The sequence below is a fragment of the Brienomyrus brachyistius genome, unplaced genomic scaffold (assembly GCF_023856365.1).
Source record: "Brienomyrus brachyistius isolate T26 unplaced genomic scaffold, BBRACH_0.4 scaffold47, whole genome shotgun sequence".
NCBI classification, from domain to species: Eukaryota; Metazoa; Chordata; class Actinopteri; order Osteoglossiformes; family Mormyridae; genus Brienomyrus; species Brienomyrus brachyistius.
In genome coordinates this window covers 1942177-1965420 of record NW_026042322.1, presented here as the reverse complement: position 1 = coordinate 1965420, position 23244 = coordinate 1942177, and the positions used below count along the sequence as shown (strand labels likewise).

The window sequence follows — 23244 nt, the reverse complement described above, 5'->3', positions numbered from 1 at the left end:
AAAATAATTTAAAATTGGATCCGTTTTCTGAAAATAAATGATATTATTACGTAAAGTTTTCCAATCTCGCTTGTAAACAAACAGCCACGTGATGGCTTGGTTTCTAATTAATCACACATTCGGTACGCAGGCATTACTCCAGGAAACATGATTCTCGTGTTAATCACGTGTTTAATCTTGAAAAACAAACAGAAATGATAGGTTAATGATTCTAATGCTTACGAATAGTTTACCATTCCAATTTATAATCTATGGATATGCTCCCATCTAGCGTTCAGAATAAGAACCTACACCCTGGAAGTCTCTGGAAATCGCAAAAGATCACGATCTTGATTATCCTAGAATTCACGGTTGCTTTTTTTCTTTGAAATATAACAACAAAGGGATTTTCTTTGCTGTCGTGTGCCTCAAGTTGTCAAAACATTTCTATAGCTTCGGTGACAAAACTGCAAATTGACTGATATTTAACAAAAGTTTATTTAAAATCTCAATTTAAGTTAGCAACTGCTGTGTACTTGCGCCACACCTAGAGCCCCATAAAAGAAGCGTACTTGTAAAGCAGAAAAAGAGTATTTAATACGATTACTTAGCCTACCTGTGTCCTTTTACTAGAATAATCAACCATTCTTACGATGTCGTTCAATGCATCGTAAAGTGTATGGCTGTAATTATAAAACGGTTTAAGCTATAGATAATCTTACAGTATGAATTTTAATTATTTGTTGTCTTGCGTAACAGCTACCTTACGGCTGTTCAATACTTGGCGCTCGTTTTAGTCCGGTTTCATGCTGACTGGTTTGTTTTATTTCCCCCGGCAAGTTAAAACGTGTTTAGGGTGATGCCGGGGTTAAGCAACAGAAAACTGCGCGGGGAAGGCTAGAAACCGATCCCAAAGCCTTAGCAGCAAGGTGCGATCATAATAAGGAAATACACGTATCTGTGGATTTATAACATGACAGTCGCACTGTGGGATCTGCAAGGACAAATCCCGCCGGAGCATCGAAACGCGAATACAAAGAGCGCATTTGTACGCGGCCCCTGTCGTCAGCGGCGTTAACCTGTGGTACTTAAAAACAATTGTTAGGGGTGAGCACAGCCTGCAGTAGAAGCGGATCTGGAAAAAAAAGATTAAATGATAGATTTTCGCCCGGCCTATTGAAAAGTTCGGGTTTTGTCACACTTCGCCACCAGGCACCACCTCCATTTGTTAGCGCTGTTGCCGAATTTCCTGTTGCAGTTTGGTTATTATACTGTGCTGGAAAGGTAAGTCAACTGGCCGCTGTGCCGTAGTTTAGTTTCCGGAATATTTCAGTTGGAGAGTGATGTTAATGTATTACAATTCTAGGGTAAAAGAATGAAAATGTTTATTAGATCGGAGTTGTTATTCTCCTGTATAGTCGCTATTCTCCTGTATAGTCGCGTTTCCAGGACGATGGCAGCAGCCCTCTGATGTGAGTGCGCTTCTCTGGGAGCGAAGTTATTGTACGGCGACAGCAATCTTTGAAATGGATAATTACTATTTTTCCAGGTAAAAGTGTTTCCCCTAAATGGCTGAAGCTAGACTTGAAGAAGAGGAGGAGGAGTTGAGAGAGCTCAGAGATGCGGTTGTTTTGCGGAACCGAAATCCAGCGACAGGTATTTATTTTTTAAAACACTGGCTTTACTATCTTTACATGGACGATCAGGGACATCCTGCTGTTTTAGAGCGTTTCGGGTTTCGGCTTCAGCCCAGCCTGAGCGCCCCTTGGTTCCCCGGTTTACAAACGGCTCTGCCTGGACAGTTTTCTTGAGCTCGGCTTTGATTCTTATGCGTGGCACGTTTGAGATTCGCAACAACATTGTCATGTCAAGACGCTGTTTAGGAAGCGAGCCTTGGAAGTTTAACTGCGCAGATTGAGATCGTCAGGTTAATACGTCATGGACATGACACAAAACAAGAAACATTCATACACTTGTGGCCAAAACTGTGGAAACACTTTCAATTTTTAGAGACTGCAGAACTCCGAATTTATTCAACTGTTGCACAAGTTGTTTATTTAATCGTCCAATGTTTGATATTTGTAACATTATTTGGTTTATAAACATTAACGCCAATATTCCTGTAAATTTTAAACAACGTTTTTAAAGCGAAATACCAAACATGCCAAGTGTTTCCACAATTTTGCCCACTAGTGTAACTTTTACAATTGTTAGCTATATAGTTGTCCTCCTGTGCTTTTTATTTATAATCATTGTAGTATTACACAAATGAACTGGCGGCAGAAAAACCGCGGTTATGTAATGTGCCATCCCTGAACCAGCGATATTGCGTGGAATTCATAAAAATGTTTGGTTCCCTAATTCTCTACCTTGTGAAGTAGACAGTGCTTTCCTTTGTACTCGTTGCGTGAATACCTGCAAACCAAACGCTCTGAGTCAGGGCTTAACAAGTAATTATGAAACATAACTGCCCATGCCAAGGGTTATTCTCCTCCGTGCCATCCAGGACCATAAGAGCTCACACAGGTGTGTAAGGAGTAAGCGGGAAGCCTGTAGTCTGACATGTGGATGCGGATGGCCACTGCAGTGCAGTTTATGGGGTGTATTATGCTTGTGGGACGTATTTGTGGTCACTGTCCTTCAGTGTTACAGTGTCAGGGTGTGCGCTGATATTTACTCAGTATTTACTATAAACTTGTAGTCGTGGTACCTTTTGCCCACTCGCTAGCTGGCAACTAACAAGCACAATGACAGGTGTTTCGAAGTGCACCAACCTGAAACTGCCGTACATCACCCCCCCCCCCCCCCCCAACACCACTTATCTCTGGCTTGCTGAACCGAAGGCCTGTTTTATTACTGTAACACAAACATCCTAAAGGCTGTTTGTGAGTCGGAGCGAAGGTCATTCCCGGCACTTTTGGCTTGGCAGGAATGAAAGTGGCTTTGAAATGTGCTTTTAAATAGCGACCGTCTCCTAATACGGTCTTTCGGAATGAATCAGTCAGTGACATGTTTGTGCTCGGAGCAGGGTGCATGCTCCCTCTAGCTTCCTTTGATCTTTAACCTTGTGGGCTTTTTCTGTGCGAAAAATGCAATGGTTCACTGTTGCCAGGGTTTCAACAATTGTTGGCTGAATAGACATCATTGCCCCCTCCCCTCCCGTTTTAAGGTAATGAAGTTAATCTTCAGTGCGTGTGAGCTTCAGAGAACTATGTCAAAATGGGGGTCTTCGTACTATATTAGATTAAAGTTTGTCTATGTAAACATGTCAATCATGGTTGTTCCAGCCAATCATCCTGCCTGCTTTGCCATGACGTGGGCTGGAGAGGTGTGTCCTATTGCATTTTCACCTGTCACCCTCTCCCCACAAAAAAAAAACAATGAATTATTGCTGACACAATTGCCATTATCTGTCAAATCTGTTTTTTCCTCTTTTTTTTTCTACGCTTGGCAAGGAAGTGTGTAAAATGGCCAGGCTTAAAACAGGTTAAGTTACTGGTTTCCTTGTAAGTTGTGAGGTGGTTGTTGTCTCGGTTCTCATGCAAGGGGAGTGTATAAGTAACAGTGTCTTCCCCTGAGCCAAAGCAGCTGGTGCCAGCTGACATATTTGGCTTTGTGTTGGAAACTGATATTTTACTCAGAACCCATGACTGAATGACAGATAAAAGATAAATTGTCCTACAGCCAGCTCACTCCGTTGGGTTGTTAAATATGTGTGCCATTTGTAATTCCAACCAAGCCCACGTCTTAATTGGCAGCATTAATCTTTATAACAGTGAGTTTCGTGAGGAATATTACCAGCGGTGGACTATTTACATATGTTTTGCGCACGCCCATCCATTGTTGTTTTTTGGGAACGTGTGGTTAAAATTCTTTCAGAATGTTTAATGGTTAATATCCCTTTATGTCCACGATTACTTTTATTAGCAGACTACTCTGACTTACTCTTTAATTCACAAAGGAAGAGGGTTTTATTGATGGCTTTGACCGCCTCACAATAAGCCACATTGAAGGGTTGGTTTGAGCCTGATATTAAGCTGTCAACTGTGCGGCATTCCTAAACTTTGGATATTTTGATTCTTGAACATGCTACAGCAAAATCCCATAAGGCTACTCCGAGAATAATCAACAACTTCTCAGTCATGCGTAAGACAGAGTGTCAGTGGCCTGCAGTGTGTTTTGGTTGGGCCCTCTCTATCTATTTATTTATTTTTCATTTATTTTAATCATTTAATTGTTCTTTTTCTTCTCTTTTTTTCACTACTGCTCATATATTGGTTTTACTTCTTTCATATCAAACAGTGTAGTGTTTTTGTGTTGAGTGTTATTGTCTTAAAGCGATAGAAATATATTCGCAAAAGAAAGAATATCAGCAGAAGATATTTTTGAAAGACTTTAAATACAAAAAAATGAAATAATAATAATTACCTGGGATGCAAAACAAGTAATTGAGTGTAGGAGTGAAATTCCGAGTGGACTTCCTGTTTGGTTTTACACTGCACCACTCCCACATAGCCTAACACTCTGCGAGTGTTACTCTCTTAGCCAGTGTCCTAACTGCATAGGAAAGCTCTTGTATTTGTGCTGTGAAAGTGAATTGGGACCAGTAAGCAAATGAGTCGCATTACAATTTTGTCGTCCTTTTCCCCAGTTAGGAGGCAGCTGATTATCCTTGAGATGTAGGGGAAGTGTGTAATATTTCATTATTAGGGCAAATGTTCATGGTTATCAGAAAACAAAAAAAAAAAAACAGTTGATTCACAGTCCTGATGGATATTTGCTTTTATATTCCACAAAGCCCCAGCATTTATATAATTAAGATGAATACATTATATTATTAAGATTAATATATTAAAATAATGGATTTTGTGAAGATGCGTCATTGAATGTCACGCGAAAAGTGTTTTATTACTCACAGATTGATAAATGGAGCATTAAATTATTACGCTGTGAATTCATTATCATAATGCGCTTGGTGTAATGTAGAAAAACATCCTTCGGTGGTTAATTGGAATGCCCCCCCCCCCCCTCCCGATTCCCCAGTTAAACCTTTGGTAGGTGGGCACTTTAGAGTCAGTCTAATATCTCCTAGCCCCTTTGCAGTTTACTGTGTCGTGTTGAATGGGAATTGTCCATTTGCATTCATGTTGATTTGATTTATTTTATTAGGCAGGTGAAGATGCATCATTGGATGTTTCGGGAAACATTACTAGGAGATTAATAATTGTCCCATGTTAAATATTAACTCTGACTTTTCCATTGTGTATCACGTAATGAGGTGTAAGGGCAGGTGGGTTAGATACTAATTTTGCCGGTCTCTGTAAGACAGATTTAGCCTTTAAACTACTGAAAGGCCCCTCACAGGCTGGTAAGAAGCTTCCGGAATTCGCATGGCAGCTTAGCACCGGGGATTCCAGTTCTGCGTGAGCTGCAGGTTCAGCTCAGTCAGGGGGTGTTTCGAAGGCGGTCCACGTGACAAGCTTCATAAATCATGTGCAGAACTGGATCGTGCATCCTGGTAGCAGGTCGTTGGAGCATAGGGCGGATTTCAAAAGGCGTGAAAGTTTCTGCTTGTTGCGGCGGATGAGGAAACGTGCTTTATAATCACATAATTGGTTCTGTTCGGGGAGATGCTGGTGACTTTATTTATGAGAAGAGAAAGAAAGAAATTAAGGAAATCCTGATAATCGGTCAGTCACATGTATGACCTAAGCGCTTTTTTTTTTTTTTTTTTTTTGAGTTGGGCTGACCTTTGACCCCTCCCACCAACTGAATTGTGGGAAGGGGAGTCAGCATGGTGGCTAATGGTGTCCCCTGACACCTCCAGGGACAGGGGTTTGAATTCTGCCCTCATCTGTGTGTCTCGCAGTGTGTTGGTTTGATCCACTTGTTCCACTTTCCTCCCACATGCATTTAGCCAAACCACTGCTTCTGAAATGGCCGTTATGCCCCGTGATGAATTGTTATATCCTTGCTTTGGGCCCTGTGCTGGGATTGGCTATAAACTCCACCCTGACCTTGTGCGGGATGGATACATTGATGTTTTGGCTACGTATTGTAAAGACGGCGGCCTGCCCCTCTGAGTCAGTCGCCCACATGCCTCACCTGGCCTGACCTCTTCAGCACGGGAGGGTCTGGGCATTGAGGGAACATATTACACGTTTACCTGCTTTTTCAGCCTCTGACGTGACTCCCCGTGCCGGAGCGTCAGTGTTGGAGCTCTGCCAAAAGCTAATAAACCACTAAGGTCCTCTGGTGTGAGAGGCAGGTGAGGCTTTATGGCAGGTACCCGGATCAGAGCTCCCTTTTGGGTGGGTGGGGTTCAAGCAGCGCTGTTCCCAGGCGCCTGAAGCGTAACCTGCCGCCTCCGTGACGAACGGAAGAACAATGAATGCTGGCAGATAAAGGGGTAAAGTGACAGAATGGAGCAGGGAAAAAGGCAGAGGTCGCCGGTGTCAGATGTACGTGGTGGCGATGCCTGGATCTCCCATTATTAGGTGGATTGGTTCGGATGGTCTGTCAGTCTTGCCCGCTTTTGTAAATATCATGCGCAGGAGGATTGCGTCGTCGAAGGGGGCCGAAGATCTGAGCTTCAGATGTTTCAGTCACACTGACTGCCGTCTTACTGAAAAGGCTCGGTTAACATCAGCTGCGTGATCGCTTGCTGGCCCAAACAAAAGAGGCTGGTACGTCTGGTTTTAAATTCCTTCTGCAAGAACAGAAAACTGGAAATATGTGTGTTTCTGGGGCGTGGTGTCAGGAGGGGTAGAAGCATCGGAATTCCCGTTCACGTCGGTCCTAGCCGTGCGCAGGAGGTCCCCCCTTCATTGACGTTAGCATAATTCCATTAGTGTGCATGCGAGGCACTGATTGGTCAGTTGCTGGCATGGGTGACAGTGGGGAGATTGTAATTTTCTCCCGGGCAGAATGCTGACTTCCTGGTTTCTAAAGAGCAGCTGCATGGCCGACAGGTGAGCACTTCCTGAATGGCCGCATTCCAGTATCAGATTGGTGCACTGGCGCCGGCCAATCGGGCCGCGCTATTGTCGTCGACGGCTGGGGTTTCTTTGCATAAGAGACACAGTGTTGGCAGAGAGGGAGGGATCTCAGATGCCGTGTGGCAGCCGGAGCAGGTAAGGGGATTTTCTCCCGTGTATCTTTGGCAACCTTAGACTTGATTTTACTGGTAATGTTATCACGCCTGCAACGGCCTCCTCCAGCTGATGACTTATGTCGGGAGGTGAGACGTAGCGACCTTCCCCGATAAACTCGAATCCGCAGACACGCCAGATCGACAGAGCCGGTGTCACTTTTCATCTGTGCAGTTTTCGTTTTCCATTTGGCAATCGTTTCCCTGATTTCCGTGTGGCCTATTTTCATGTTGTGTTTTTGTCTCTGCTCTCCGCGTCTTTCGAGCCACAGTGAGTAAGGAAGGTGAAGGAGGTGGGTGTGGCCAGTTGGGCAAGCGCTGTAGGGTTGAAGCAGCACTTCCAGTTGGATCTAGAGAAGTTGCCTGATACCTCGGTGGACCCAGGACATAGAACAGGTAGTAGGAAGCAAAAATTTGAACTGAAACCGGACTACTTTCTCACGGGGTAACTAATAAGTTACCAGGCCCTTTGCCTTGTGGTTATACCTTAACCTTGTTTGCTCACTTTAAGCTAGTGGGAGCAGCTCCTTGCAAGGGGTTTGTGAGGAGCCCCCCCCCCCATCTGAGATTGTGTTGTGTCATGTGACTGGACAGCGGAGTGTGTACTTACAGCAGGACTGTGTGAGAATGTCGCTAAAGTTAACAACCAGTAGTGCTGCAACTTCCCAATTCAGCATTCAGACTGAGCACCATCCCATAGACCTTAGTACCGAATTTCAATGCAAAGCCTGGACCATTATATATCACGTATAAAGAGGGAGAGGTGCAAAGTTCAGATCCAGAAAGTAAAAATCCAGACCACGGTTTTGTTTTAACCAGCCAGGTGAGTATAAAGAGTCACTGTCACAGAGTACCCAAGTGGTTGGTGGTAACAAAACCTTGGTCTGGATTTGTGCTTTCTGGACCTGAACTTCCCACCTCTGTAAAGTGCTTCCCTCAACACGTGCATTTCAATTGGTTTTCACAGCAAAATTGTGCTCTGATGCGTACAGGATATGCTGTGTGTTTGTCCTGGAAGGTGGCTGTGTCTGCAGGCAGATTTGATGTCTGCTAGTTAGGCAGCGACCCCCATGTTGTGGGAAAGAGCCCCCAGGGTTGTAGACAGTGACTGCACATGAATTTCAATGGTTAATTTTTACTTGTATTTTATTTGTATGTTTCTATATATCTCTGAGTGCAGACCTTACCTGTCGCTCATATTTCCCATCACATGTGGATGGGGAGGATGACCACCTGGCTCCAAACCTGCTCTGAAGTCCAGGGTCCCTTTATAATGTGGTGGCACCTTAGTCGTCCGTGTCCAGAATGCATAACCTTCACCTAAAATGTCACCCATCCTGTTGTAATCTGGAAGACGCTTCATAAATATCAATCCACACCCTGGAGTCTCGGCGTGTTTGGAATTCAGCTTTTCTCCCCAGGGTTTTAATCGCCTCAGGCACTTTAAGTTCTGCCCGTTGAGAGACGCTGGTTGATGATTCTGTGTGCGTTTCGTAAGGCTGCTCACGGACTAATAAGGGTTAACTCCGGTTCATGGAGCTTCTCTTAGCATTTCTAGTAAAATGGCGGTTTTCAGTGTCTCCTACCAAAATTCCACACCTCTGGAGTGGGCCGATACTCAGTCCATCCATTTGTACAGTATTTCCTGGTCAAAGGGAGCTGGACCGGGCCTGTGTTGGCTCTGTACCGGGCCTGTGTTGGGTCTGGACCAGGGTGATGCTCCACGAAGTAGGATTTCCAAGTTAGCTGGGATAATTTAAGCTCGAAGTGAAGATTGTCCAATGATGGTTTAGGTAAGGAGCATTTCTATTGGACAAGCATGACTTCTAGCTTAAGATAGGCTAACCCAGCTAATTGAGAAATTCTGCTTTGTGGCACACCCCCCGGGAAAGGCTGGTAAACTTGAATTCATGTGATGAGGGAGGATGAAGCCTCTTTTTGGATTTCTGGCTTATGAAGACTCTTAAGCTGTCCATCGCAGGTCAGCCGCATGCCGCAGGCACAGGCCTGCTGTGAATGTTGGCTCAGCACAGCTGCCGTAGACTGACTGTACTCGGATTGACAGACTAGTGTCTGATTTAAGCATAGCCCCAGGTCACGATAAACTTACTGGCGTTACAGTAATGTGGTATACCATTGTAATTTTGGTATACCGTGGTATTTTGAAATCTTGGCGACAAAATTGGCCAGGCAACTGGGTGATGGTCCTCCGTGGTAAAATTTGCCATGTATATTGTAAAAAATATAGTAGGGAATTCCCCCCCCCCCCCCCCCCCGCAAATCAACGGGATTTCAAAATGTCTGAATAGCACTGCTTTTGAAAACACTGCCTAAATACCATATACCGTGGTATGATGCCTCGCTGGTATGACAAATTTGATACCACCCAAGCTTACTCAGACGTTGCTTCAAAACTAAGAGAAAATGTAACATTCCAGTTGTTCTTGGCTTGAATTGTCTCCCTCCGCACTGCGAGCCTGGACCTTATTCCCTGAGAGATGCACTCCTCACTGGCTATGCAGCGATGCTTCTGGCTGTATTATGTTACAGAAATCCCTGCCATGGTCTGCAGTTTGCCTACAACTGTGATTCGATAGGCCTCTCTTCCTTTTATGGTATAATAAAATGGTCAAGGACCACAGGGGAACCCCCACCCCCCCCCACCCCCATGGACGATAACAACAGATCTAGCCCAAAGTAATTTAAACAGGCGTGTCGGTCTGGGAATTTCCCCTTTGTGATTGGGAGACGTCATTTGACCTTTGAGTGGGGAAAACGACACATTTCATGCTATAGATAGATATATGAGGAATTGGATGAACATAAGCTTCTCGAAGGAGCTGTATAGATCTGTAATGGGGCATGTCCAGGTTTTGACTAAGCATCTCTCCGCCTCTTTTCAGAACGATCGGAGCGGAACAAGCCGGAACATCGGCTCTCGGGGTAAGTTCTCCCTTCCTCCCTCAGGCTAGGGTTCCCAGTTCCGGTGAGGGCTACTCCGCGCCACGGGAGATGCAGGGCGCCTTTGGTGAAGGAGAGATGAGCCCTAGGTTATTGTGGAAGGGACTGCATTCCTTTATGGTATAGTTCTAATGGACTATTGTTGCCCATTGTTAATGATCTGGGCTGTAATCTTCTTAATTATAGTGATTCGCTTGAATCGTTAGACCTTTCATCTACCCCTGCTGCCTTGGGGTCTCATGTTTATGGTCGGGTTCAATGTGGCAGCTGTCTTGGAATGACTGGTGAGCCCACCGCAAGGGCAAGATGTCTCCGGAAGCTTTTCAGCAGATTATCCTCATCCCATGCGACAGTGAGCGCAATGGCAGGGGCTCTGTGTGTGTGTGTGTGTGTGTGTGTGTGTGTCTGTGTGTTTATTTGGTGACAGCAGCTAATTGCGCTGTGGTGTCAGATTAGCAGTCTGACAGTCGGTCCTGGTGGGTCTGTGAGTGTCGTCCCTTTTTAGACCCTGCGAGGGGGGCCGTTAGCCTCTGTTAGCCTCTGTTGTCCCCACAGCCTCCGACGGTAAGGTCAGACTGTACTCTGTAGCCCTGCATGGCATGACTGGTTCCAAGAGTCCTTGGGTATTTTCCCTTTTTAGTTTTTGTCTTTATTGTGTGTAAAGAGTTTGCCGCGTCATTTTCAGCCCGGGTTTTGTCGTCTGTGTCACAGTTCAGTAAAACCTGCCTGGATGGACATGTTGTACAGTAGAGTTGGTCCTGATTTTTGCGTGGAAAAAGGAGGCAGTATTCTTCAGAAGCGTTTTGGTCTGCCAATAAAAGCAGGACAATTTCTCTCGGTCACCCTATATTCCTTACTGCCCTTCACTGCTTTTCCGTTACACAGTGTGCTTTACATCTCTTCATAAAAATAACATTTCTGTTTAGAGAGCGAAACACGGCATTGGGTAGCTTGTGTAACCAGCCTGTCGCGTCTCTGCTTTTCAGTCAAGGAGCCCTGTTGTCTATCAGAGCGGCTATCAAAAGAAGTGAGTGTTTTTGTGTTTAACCTGAGTTTTTTCCATTGTTTAAAAACAGTGTTACGAGCCTCTTGCAGTCCTTACAGGCAGAGGTAGATAGTTCAGGTCCAGACGGCAAAAAAAATCCAGACCAAGGTTTTGTTTCAACCAACCAGCTGAGTACTCTGTGACTGTGACTCTTTATGCTCAACTGATTGGTTGAAACAAAATGTTGGTCTGGATTTTTACTTTCTGGACCTGAACTATCCACCTCTGCATACTGGAGTAGCACTTTAATTCCTGTTGTATTAAAAGACCAGGAGCTAATTGGGAATGTACTCCCTACCCATTAGTGTCTCGGAATTTTATTCCATTCCTGTCGCCGCTATTTGTGATATCTTTTCTGGGCGCGACGTGACTCCTGTTTAACGATACCCACCTTTTTTCTTTTCTATTTGAACGTTACAGCGTCGAGGGGCAGCGCCCAGAATGACATCCCCCGTGACCGAAGGTAAGTCTCAGTGGTTTACCCTGCATCGGCACCGGTCGGCTCATCAGGCGACATAGGCGGCCGCCTAGGGCACCGTTCTCTGAGGGGGTGTCGAATTAGCAAGACAGTTTCACTTTGCCTCAGATGGGGGCGGGGGGGGGGGGGGGGAGGTGCTGGTGGTAAAGTTTGATGACGGAATCGCCTCCGATTTGACCGGTATTTCCCTGGACGGCTTCTCCATGTCTTTGAGTGAATTTGAACCGGGCGTGATAATTTTTGCACCTCTGCATGTCCGTGTTCACTGTTTTAGTCTGTGCACAAGTACGTCTATTCGCATCTTTGTACTCCGCTTCAAATACGTGGCATATTTAAAAACCTAAAGTCATAACACTTAATTAACATCCTCTACTGCTATAATAAGCTGTCTAACAGGTGCGTGTGTAAATATATACAAGTTTGTCCTGTTCGGTGTTCATTTATTAAACTGTTTCTGAGATGAGTTGTTGAAACCAAGCGCTGTTATGCTAATATCTGTCCTGGCGCAGGAGACCAGAGATAACCATTCTGTCAGCGGAACCTCTGACTCCGGGTCACTGGTTCCCTGGAGGTTCTGGGGGCTTTCCTCCACCGCCCCCTCCCTCTCAGCAGATCTGGGGCGGACGCATCCCAGCAGAGGGCTTGGTAATGCTCAAGCCTTCGTCTTACCCGTGACGGTGTGATGTCGCTGTACTGTAGGGTTCGCATCTCTGGATTTACCAAGTTTTTTTTCCCTCCCCCCTCACTTGCCTGTAGCCCCCACCCTCCTATGACCAGGTGATCAAAGAGAAAACAAAGGAACAAGTGCCCCCACCCTCAGCCACACCGCTTCGCACCACCGCCACCACCACTACTAGCACCACTACCATCGCCACACAGACTGACTTTGAACCAGAGGAGGAGTCATCTGTCCCAGAATGCACTGCAACTACCCCGGACACTAGAACAGCTGAATCTGCTGGTAAGAATTAGGAATTAAAGTGTCATTCCCAGATTAAATTAAGTAAACTGCACCGTTATCTGAAGTATATCAGTTTGAAGTACTTTTCCCATGATTCCGTAACTTTTGTTAAGGTGAGCTTTAGCCAATCGTACAGCGTGATCTCATCTGATGATGTAATGGGGGAGGAGTTAATGTTTTGGAGGGAATACAGAGGTGAAAACTTAGGCCATTTTTTTTTTTATTTTGACTGATTCTGAAATGATTTTAAATGCTAGTTTGTGCTCGTCATGTTGTTCATGATGCATTTTTTTTTTCATTTGTAGATAAAAAGTCCCATAAACCTCCCAGACCATCCCTGCCTTCAAAAGTTAAGCGAACTCCAAGTCAGCTTGGGACTACACAGGGAGTACAGACTCCCCCTGTCAGTCAGGAATCTGGAAACCGCACTTTGGGATCCAACCCGAGCGACCCCTTCCTGCCTGGGGAGGGTGCCCCCTCCACCGAGCCCCCTAACCCCGCCCCCCCCACAGAGCGCCCAGTCTCTGCCCCACTCTCTGAATCTCTGTGTTATCCCACTCCGCTTCCCCGCACCAGACCCAACTTGCGGCCGCTCACTCGAGAGGTCAAAGTTCAGACGTTAGTGCGACTGAAGGATGACGGGGACAATGGCCAGCTGATCCCTGCTGGTGGAGAGGCGCCCGATAGCAAGTACCTTCAGGAGCTCCTGGACGTGTTTGGCGAGGGCGACGTGTGCGACACCGCGGAGGGCAGCGAGGTAGAGTCTGACGACGACGACGACGACGACGACGACATGAACGCCCTGCACAGCCACCGGAACATCCGAGCCAAAATCCAGGCCTTCGAGAAGCAAACTGGCACAGATGGAGGAGACAGCGAGGCCCTGGTGGGAGAGCCGCAGGCCAAGCCTCGCTACCAGCTGCCAAAACCCCCCGTGTTGGCACCAAAGCCAGCCCTTTCATCTAAGCCCTCTAACTGGACCTTCTGGGAGGACAACTCTGCAGTTGTGTCCACCCCTGTCCCTGCCCCCAGGCCCACCCAACCCCCCGCCCCCAAGCCACTTCTTCCCCAGTGTACTGCAGAGAATGGAGGCTCCGCACAGGCCCCGCCCTCTTCTTCTTCGGGGGTGTCCGTTCTCGCCCGGGTGAAGAACCTCATGGCCCAAGAGGAGCAGCCCCTTGTAGCACGCCCCACAGTACAAGCTAAGCCCAGCCTGCCAATCCCAGCTAGCAGCAGCCTTGATGACTGGACCACGCCTGCAGGTCAGTATCATGGCCATAAGTGGTATATCCATGACCGCCATGTGTGCGGCCCTCATCTGCCCACGGATTCCCTCCCCTCCTCCAGGCACTGCCCCAGCCAAACCGCTCCGCTCTGTTCAGAACCCACCGAGCCGGCCCGGTATCTCCCGGAAGCCCACGATGATCAGAGTAGCCAGCAAATCAGAAACACGTGAGTTTTCTCTGCTCGCGAGCAGATGCCTTAAAAAAACAGATACTTGTGGGAAGGGAGAAGCATCGCAGATGTGAGCGTGAAGCGAAGTGCTTAGGAGGACGAATTAAACCACTTCATCGTTAAGTACTCATTCATCAGGGCGCCTACAATTAGACAGGACTTGTTCCTTTCTGTGTTTGTTTATACAGATCTCTGAGCATAATATAGTGATTATCAAACGTTTGTGGAACCATCATTTGTGGAAGTTTTACATACTCCAAAATGTTCTGAGGACAGAATGAAAAATGATTGGTTCAGAGAGATAACCAATCAGACTGTAGAGCAGGTGGGTCCAAGCAACTACAGGTGGGGGAACCAAGACATCTGATTGGATGGTCCCGCCTCCTCTAGTTGCGTGGACCCACCTCCTCTACAATCTCTCTGAAACAAACGTTTTCCGTAATGCCCGTAATTTCCGTAAAGTACAACTTCTATGAGTGTGGAACATTACGTATCTCTCTGTGTTTCTGTGTGTTTGAGTTAGATAGGCAAGCCTCGATCTGCATGGTGTGATCGGCGTTTAGTCTGATTCCCCTGTAGAGCATTCAGTGGTAGCCTTGCTCTGATTGGTTGGTTGAACCTGCTGCCTATCCTGTAACTAACTCAGTGGTCTCTTTCAGAATTGGAGGACATGTTTCAGGACAATACATCTCCCTCGACCCCCCTGTGGCCTGCAGGAGACTCTTTTCTGACCGGCCAAAAGTCCAGCCTCTCGTCTAAGTCCACCTACCAAACCCCGGTGCAGGTGAGACGCCCTTGGCATTGGGGCCACATTCTGTCGCTCCGGTCCCATTTGCTGGCCCGCATGACCCTCCCCCCAGCCCAAAGCGATCGTGGTGTGGGAGTCGCAAGATCCGTTACGGACCACAATGCCTCATTTTCTTTAACCTCAGCTGCACTCTGAATTGGAGCCCCTCCGCTGTTGCCGGCTGACAAACGCGGCTTTGTGTTCCGGCCCTCGCCGGCCCCCCAGGTCTGCGTCAGCTGTGGCTCGCTCACGCCACCCGAGAAAAAGCCTCCTCCAAGATAGCTAGCGGCTGCCCCAGCCTGGACTTGCCAGACCCCTGCCTTACCCTCGCCACCATCTCCCAGCACCGTGGAGATAGCCGCTCCCAGTATCACCCGTTGTACAGTGTGCTGGGCTGTGACCCTCGCCCACGAACGGTGCTGTTCCAAAACTGCTCTGTCCGCACCTTCAAATTTGGCATTGACATCCAGTGGCCGCAAATCCCCTCTACCCCAATAGAAGGTCTAATTGCGTAACGTCTGGCCACCGAGTTAATCCTGTCGGATTTAACACCCTCTGACCTCTCCGTGGGGTCAGTAGACGCCTGTCTGCAGACTGGCAGCACGCGGTGGCTACGGGGGATTAGCATGCTAGCATGTTCCTACTTGGCTAAAGGTTTCCTGCTCTGTCTGTTGGCCTCTAGGAATTCGGTAATTCAGAGTGGCCCGACAGCTCCGCGATATCCCTCCCCCCTCGGTGAGTACTGCCGTGTTTGTTTACACTGCCACGGTTGCTCTTTGCACCCCACTGTCGTCTATTGGTCAGAGTCGGAGTACTTCAATGGCCTTGCAGACTAGATTTAGTTTCCTGGGAAGGTATAGCTTCTAGGTTTGATGACATCACAATCACCCGCCCCCCCAAAAAAAACAAAAAGAACAAAACCTCAGCAACTCTTTTAAACAGTCAGAAATTCCCATTTCCTCCTCAGACCCACAGGGGGCAAGGTCCTTCCACTCTGCCCCCCACCAACTAAAGCAGCACCAGGAAGGCCCCCCCCTCCACAGGCAGGCAGCCCCCGACATCCCTCCTTCCATGGAGGAAGAAGTGCAGCTCCTATCAGGCAGCGTCAGGGGACAGCTAAGCGGGGTCCTGTTCTGCCCCCTAGACCCAACCCCGGACACGTCCTATACAACAAATATACAGTAAGTACTATTGCGTTACTGGTGATCCTGTGGGGGATGTATGAGTATTCAGTGTGTAACTGAATACGGGAGTAAGCTGTCAGATAGGCTGTCTGTAAGCCCAAAAGTACACGTCTAGGGATTATTAGGCAAGTTTAATGTCACCTGTGCTTGTAAGCTGACTGACTGCCCTGAGAAACGTCCAGCTGTGGATGAATGTGTCAGCTAAGGTTTCCCGTTACTGTACTGAATGTTTTCGACCATGTTCTCTCAAGCTTGGGCTCCCACACGCAATTGCAGAGTTCAACTACCGTGGCAGCAGTCCAGGGGAAGTCTCTTTCCAGGTAAATAACCCACCCTCACCAAAGGCTGCTGGAGTTAGCTGACAGTTGAAGCCATGACAGACCTTTTGTTTTGCTGTGTTGCCTATAATGACTTTACCCACCTTGTGTAGTAGTCATGGCAATGGCTGAGCTTGTAATTCTATGTTGTCGCTATGGACTACAGACCGGTCATTTATTTAAACTGTTATCTATCTATGTTCCAGTCAATCTGTCGGATGTTATTGGCAAACGGGGGGCCGCTGACAATCATAATAATAATAATAATTTTTATTTATATAACACCTTTCATGCACTAAATGCAGCCCAAATGGCTTTACACTGAAAATAAAAATAAGGAAAAAAGAGATAAGCAACTATACAGGGTACGCAATTAGGGAGCAAATACATGCAAGGAGATGGTATAAAAGAACAAAGTATGCAAATTAGAATAAATAATACGATGAATATATAAAAAAGCAAAAACGAAACATAACATTAGCATGAAAGATTTTATGCATAAAACATAATTATATAAAAACAATATCCATCCATTTTCTGAAAACGCTTATCCTGTTCAGGCATATTAAAACCCGAGGGAAAGAAGTTTTTAAAAGCTTTTTTGGTGATGGCATAATCAAACTTGTATTGTCGCTGAAGACGCGGAAAGCGTGTGACCCACCCAGACTAACATGGCCGCTCTCCTTCTGGTGAAGAAAAACGAGGTTCTGCTGCTGCTGGAGCAGATCGACGGTGACACGTTCGAGTGCCAGGTGGGGGACAGCAAGGGCCGAGTACAGAAATCCTACATGAAGATCATCACTCCTCTGCTTGATGTCTCTGACTATGAGCAGGAGGTAAGGTTACAGGCTCCAGGCACTTCGCCTCGCTTCCTCTTCCCTGTTGTCCGATCCAGTTTCTTACTGTGTAACCACAATGCAGTGACGCATCAACCCCTCGTTTAACCGTTTAGCATCGAGGTTACTGCAAACGGCAGCGTTTCCCAACCCAGTCCTCGGATGACCCACAGACGGTCCACATTTTTGCTCCCTCTCTGATGGGATGGAGCAAAAAATGTCGACTGTCTGCGGGTCTCTGAGGACCGCATTTGGGAAAAGCTGGCATACGGTAATTGCTGTAAATGCCAAACCATGTATCTCGGCCAAAAGATCCTCAAACATCTGTTTAAGACATTCTCTGTCTCGGTCTCCAGGCACTTGGCAGAGGTCAAACATATAAGGGCGGTTCTGGATTACAGGCGCAGGCGCTACATGATTTTACCGCAGGTGGGTGACCTTGCAGATGCAGCCCTCAGTAATGCTAATGCTCATAGGGTGTTTGGGAACGGTAATTTTCACATGTGTGGTTAATGAGCGTTAAACTATGGCGATGAGTCACAACCCAGTCCCTGGGGACCCCCAGACAATCCACATTTTCACTCCCACCCTGAACGAGGTATTCAGTGTTCTTAATTGGCTGGGAACTGGGAGGGAGCAAAAATGTCCGGTGTCCCTCAAGGACTGGGATGAGAAACTCTGAACTATGGGGAATTAGTAGAAGCCCTCACCTGGGACTGGTCGGCTCAGAAATGGACAGACATCTAGAAGTCGGGGCTCAGGTAAATTAGGATCTTTTCAACAGGCTCTCCAGGTGTTCTCAGCTACCGCCCCCTAGAGGTGGTGAGAGAAATGGAAATGACTTATGTTTGGTCTCTAGAGAGTGCTGAGGAGCTGAGCCTGCGGACGGGTGACGTTGTATCCATGGTGGAGCAGGTGGACAGTGATTGGTACCGTGGTACCTGTAGGGGGCAGTCTGGCTTCTTCCCAGTCAACTATGTGAAAGTTCTGGTAAGAGCTACTGGGGCAGAACTTTTAAGAGACAGACTCAATACTTATATTCAAATAGATGTGTTTTTTTAGCATATTTCGTATTTTTTCAGACTAATGTTCCCATGCCATCAAAAGGGAAGACAGTGCGGTCAGCAGTGTCTGCTGTGAGGTGAGCTTCCGTCCAGGGCGTTGAACATGGTGATTGTCTATTTTGGAACACATAGAAACGCATGACAGCAGGGTCGACAACAAGAGCAAGTGTCACACATTCAGACCTGGATTGGCAAGACTGGATTCAAATCACAGAATAGTGGCCGTCATCACATCCAGCTTCTTTCGAATGACGATAAGTGACTTTGCACAGCATTGCGGTAACAGCAGTCTGCTGAGTGAGCAATGTACAGCTGACATCAATCCCATCATGCATCGGTTCACAAGGGAGCACATGCAATGCGGATGCTTGTGGTGATGGGAGTGGTTCTGGAAATGCGTTTTGTATGCCCCTCCCCCCAACAGTGGCCCACGGTGCGTGGCCCGTTTCGACTTCGAAGGGGAGCAGAGCGACGAGCTGAGCTTCTCCGAGGGGGACGTGATCCGGCTGAGAGAGTACGTGGGGCAGGAGTGGGTCCGGGGAGAGCTCAGGGGCCGCACAGGCATGTTCCCCCTCAATTTTGTGGAAATCGTGGAGGACCTGCCCTCATCCCCGGCCCAGCCGTCCCCACAGACAAAGCTGAAGCTTCCTGGTAAGACGGAGTCCAGGGAAACTGCTCCTGTACACCCAGGGAGACGAAAAACAACTAAAAACAACCACAAAACAGCTTATCAATCCTGATCCAAGTGACCGTCCCATCTAGGCACCAGTCAGTTTCTTTGCTTGTAAATGTGCCTTGATTGATTAGCCGATTCAGTAAGCATCATAATCAAATCACATTCAGCCTGAAGCATAAATGGTGTATAATTATTTAACTTTGTTAAATTAAGTGGAGGCTAATCGGGGAAGAATTCCTATCATTTTGAAAAAAGAACTCCCATTATTGAAATCGTGCCCCTTGATATGAACAGTAATGATTATTTCAATTAATTAGTGGTTACTCTGTTGAAAACTGTTTTATGTTGTTAATTCATTCTCTTCCTTTTATCTTTTGGCCTAAATTAGCATAAAACATTATTTGGATTAATCAGGCCCAGATTGCTCAAATGCAAATATATATATATATATATATATATATATATATATATATATATATATATATATATAATATTTTACAACATTTTTACATTATGCTGATCAGTCAGCAGGTTAAGTAAAGTTAAATAACAGTTCAGCTGGCACAGAATTAACAAACCAGCCAGTGTTCAGGACTGGGATAATGACACATTATTATGTCGCAAAGGTGTTGTGGTGATTAATTGTTTACTACTCTCATATTTCCTATTGTCTCAATGGATTTTACTTTAGATCATAAAAATGTTGCACCTTGGCTTCACTCTAGCAGCTTATTTATTATATTAAATATTTACCCTTTTGTGAAGATGGAGAATCTTAGGTTCAGTGCTGTAGCAGGGCCTTTTGTGGAACCTTCCAGCTGTGGGTTCACAGTCTGAATTGTGTCGCTCCAAAGTCTCACATTTCAAGTATGCTGCCCCCTAGTGGTGTGGTGGATATATGACCACAAAACACAGGTTGTAAATAACAATGTCTCTTCCCTCAACCCCACAGGCATGGATTCTTCATCTAAGAGCCAAGGGAAGCCCACTCAGGTACACTTAAATTCACCTCTGCCATTACAGAAACTCAGAGATAGAGAATCCCAGCATATCCATGGCCACCCATTATGTTTGTTACAGATTGGGTGTCATTATGGATCTTGGCGTAGTTATGGTCACCACCTAATCCATGTCAGGGGAGACATTATGGGCTACTTCAGCTTTTACAAACTACTTTAAAACTGAAAGGCTCCTGTGTTTTGGCTAAATAGTTCAGTTCTCCTTCTACTTTAACTGGTTTGTTTCCTTGATTGAAAGACCCATCCAGCTGTTCCACATTGACATTAGTGACACGTGCATGATTATAGGAGACCGACCAATCAGCATGCAGCGAGAACTCAGTGCTTGAGTGAAATCCAGGTCTTTTTAATTGAAAAGGTAGCTTAAAAATCCTGTCCCAGGTCATAATGTAACCCCTGAGATAAAGTAGGTGGAAACTGTAGGCGTAGTTTGTACTGTATTCTGTGAGAGTTAAATATAATGACCAAAATACTTTAAAAATAGTGAGCTCGATATGTAAAATTGAGCTGTCACCCAGGCTAAGCACAGCATGTAATATTACTGAAAAAGCAACAGTGAGTTTGTCGACTGGTTTTATTTTGAGGGTCTCAGTGTTTCAGATGAGCGTGGGTGGGCCTATAGCAGGGTGCCTGTGCCTGAATGATGGGTTCTGTGTAAAACCACCTCAGCTGGAGTCTGCGGGGGGCCAGTGGGCGGTGGCCCGGTACGACTTCATGGCCGAGACGGAGCAGGAGCTCTCCCTCCAGCAGGGAGACCGTGTCCAGATCACGGAGCACGTGGACGCCGACTGGTGCTCTGGCAGGCTCCGCGGCAAGGACGGCATCTTCCCCATGGCTTTTGTGGAGTTCTGCGCAGGTGAGTGACCCCCCCCCCCCCCCCCCACCAGGTGGAAAAGCGCCATCCTGAGGGCAGGGATGAGCAGTGCATTTCTCACGGCTGCGTGACGCGAGTCTACCAAAATCAAATTAAAGTTTATTTGTCAAATGCACAGCAGTCTAGCATACGGCAGAAGACACAGGCATTGAACTGAGTTTCCCTGACAACTGATATGTTAAAGTAACAAAAAATAAATAAAAATGTGTACGAAAGGCGAGAGTAGCTTGTTTTCTCAAAATAACAAATTTTCTCATTATCTTGAGATAACAAAGATATGCTGTCATATCACAGTACAAAGCATTCGTAAAACGTGCAATATATTCTTGCCTCTTCTTTCCAGGCCCTCCTGTTGAGAAGGCGGGGGCTCCTGGAATGAGACGAGCTCGAGCCTTGTATGACTTCACCTCTGAGAATAATGATGAGCTCTCCATGACGGTCAGTCCCTTCAATCAAATCAGATCTGTTGTATCATGTACACTCTTAGATAAAAAAGGGTAAAAATTTGTACCTTTGCTTGTCACCGGTGCTGTACCCTGAAGGGGCTGGCAATTATACCCTTAGCTGTAGGTAATTGTACCTTTTCAAGGTACAGAAATGGACTCTGAGGAATACTTCTGTACCATTGACAGTACATTAATGCTGTTTGTACCTTTGAGATGTTCCTCAGAGTCCATTTTTGTACCTTAAAAGGATCAATTACAAGGGTACAGCATCAGAGACAAGCAAAGGTACAAAGTTTTACCCTTTTTTCTGAGAGTGTAGAAGGTAACAATTGTTGTTAGAGTTTCGCTATTCACAGGGATGCACATAACTGGTATGCAAGTACACATTTACTGTATAAAATGATACGATTTTTTGTCGCAGTGGCACAAATGTGTATTTATTTTATGTTTATTTGCGCTGTTATGACAAGAAACCACTGTGCATTTTAGCCTTTATACCACAAATTAGCTACATAAAACATAAAATAGATACACATTTGTGGCACTACGACAAAAAATTATTGCGCGTATCGCTTTATACAGCAAATCCGTACTTGTATACCAGTTTTCTGCATCCCTGTGCCATGCTCAGCATATTACAGGTTAAATGTCTCGTGGTGGTAGTGGTTAGGGAAGCGCACTTGTAATTGAAAGATTGCAGATTTGAATCTCTGACCAGCAAGGCACCACTGAGGTACCCTGAGCAAGGTACCACCCCCAAGCACTGCTCCCCTGGCAGCTGAATTAGCTTCCCCCTGCTATGTCACATTGTCACATATGGGTTTAATGCAGAGAACACATTTTTTTGTTGTGTACTGTGGCGTGTCAACAATGACAATTAGTCACTAAATTCTAATTCTAAAGACACAAAGGCCGAACCGGTAGCAGTCAGGTTAAAAATTAGCCTCGATACCATCTGCTGTTACCGTACGATGACAAAATTAACATTACGGGCTGTAAGTGAACAGCGGCCGCCGATGTCCTCACAGCTGTGACGATCCGCCAGCTGTGGAGCTCATTTTATGGCTTTGATTTGCCATCCTGTTTCTGCCCCCTGCAGGTCGGTGACATCATCACAGGCGTGGAGTCCGTGGATGAGGAATGGTTTGTCGGGGAACTAAGGGGCAGACGGGGTCTGGTGCCAAAGAGTTACATCCAGCTGCTGCAGGAAGGCTGAACGTGTGATTATGGCCAAAGGAGCGCGGACACTGCGAATAGTTATTTTTTGTTTTTACCTGGAGATCTTGGGGAAGACTCTGAACATGTGGTGTGAGACTGCGGAGCTGCACCTCAATGTGTATCTTACTGAAGTGCCTTCTTCGACATCGCAGTATTCCCCCCCCGGCACCTAAACTCAGCTCCCTCTTTCACGCAGGCAGTAGTGCCGTCTGCATAAAGACAGATGCCATATGAATCAGTCCAGGACAAGTATCTATAACAATGTGGAGGTGGGGCAGGCAGGTGAATGAGTGTGCCCCCCCCCCATAATGGACACACCCACCCAGTGGGACACATTTTTTGTGCGATGCTGTAAACGGCCATTAAGCATCCCTTTTATTCAAGACATAGCTTCATTAATGACCAGCCACTATTAGCGGTACATGTATGGCAGGGTATGAGAGCGCCCCCTATGGCTAGTGTTGTGAACAATCTGACAGTATTCCTGTTACTGAGTACTGAGCCCATTTACCGTATGCCATGTTTCTCAAGGCTGATTGTTTTCCCTACTTCATTTTAAATGTTAACTCTTTTCTTCTTGGGATATATGCAATATTTAAATGTCAAAATAGGAGAAAGACATCCTGATTTGTGATTTCTGACTCTGTTTTTAGTTCAGGAATTGAAATAAGGTTTTATGCTGGTTTTCAATGCTTTAAAAGTAAATGGTCAAATTTATTTCTGTTTAACGCTGCTCTGTTTGAAATTACAAACTAGTAGTCGTAAGTATTAATTGAGGAGTTTGTTACTTTAGG

At 46.2% G+C, this 23244-nt stretch overlaps 1 protein-coding gene across 1 annotated transcript; it reads left to right on the top strand.

Annotated features, from left to right (window-relative positions):
* The first annotated feature begins 599 nt into the window (after positions 1–599).
* On the top strand, positions 600–23167 carry sh3d19 (SH3 domain containing 19). Its single transcript, XM_048999814.1, has 22 exons — positions 600–1263; positions 1529–1635; positions 10033–10072; positions 11077–11117; positions 11556–11598; positions 12123–12258; positions 12370–12574; positions 12880–13836; positions 13922–14026; positions 14689–14813; positions 15499–15551; positions 15784–15997; positions 16252–16320; positions 17013–17153; positions 17510–17582; positions 18013–18143; positions 18236–18294; positions 18642–18868; positions 19846–19886; positions 20582–20768; positions 21130–21224; positions 22332–23167. Exons 2-22 carry the CDS (start codon positions 1548–1550, stop codon positions 22446–22448), a joined length of 3147 nt encoding a protein of 1048 aa, XP_048855771.1. The 5' UTR covers positions 600–1263; positions 1529–1547; the 3' UTR covers positions 22449–23167.
* Positions 23168–23244: the final 77 nt, after the last annotated feature.

What these genes read in the sequence shown, in the direction of transcription:
- sh3d19 (XM_048999814.1), top strand. Translation starts at nt 1,548, where the DNA reads ATGGCTGAAGCTAGACTTGAAGAAGAGGAGGAGGAGTTGAGAGAGCTC. An exon ending in CAGGGGAAGTCTCTTTCCAG is followed by an intron (nt 16,321 to 17,012) that starts GTAAATAACCCA and finishes CTTCTGGTGAAG; the next exon opens with AAAAACGAGGTTCTGCTGCT. An exon ending in ATGATGAGCTCTCCATGACG is followed by an intron (nt 21,225 to 22,331) that starts GTCAGTCCCTTC and finishes TGCCCCCTGCAG; the next exon opens with GTCGGTGACATCATCACAGG.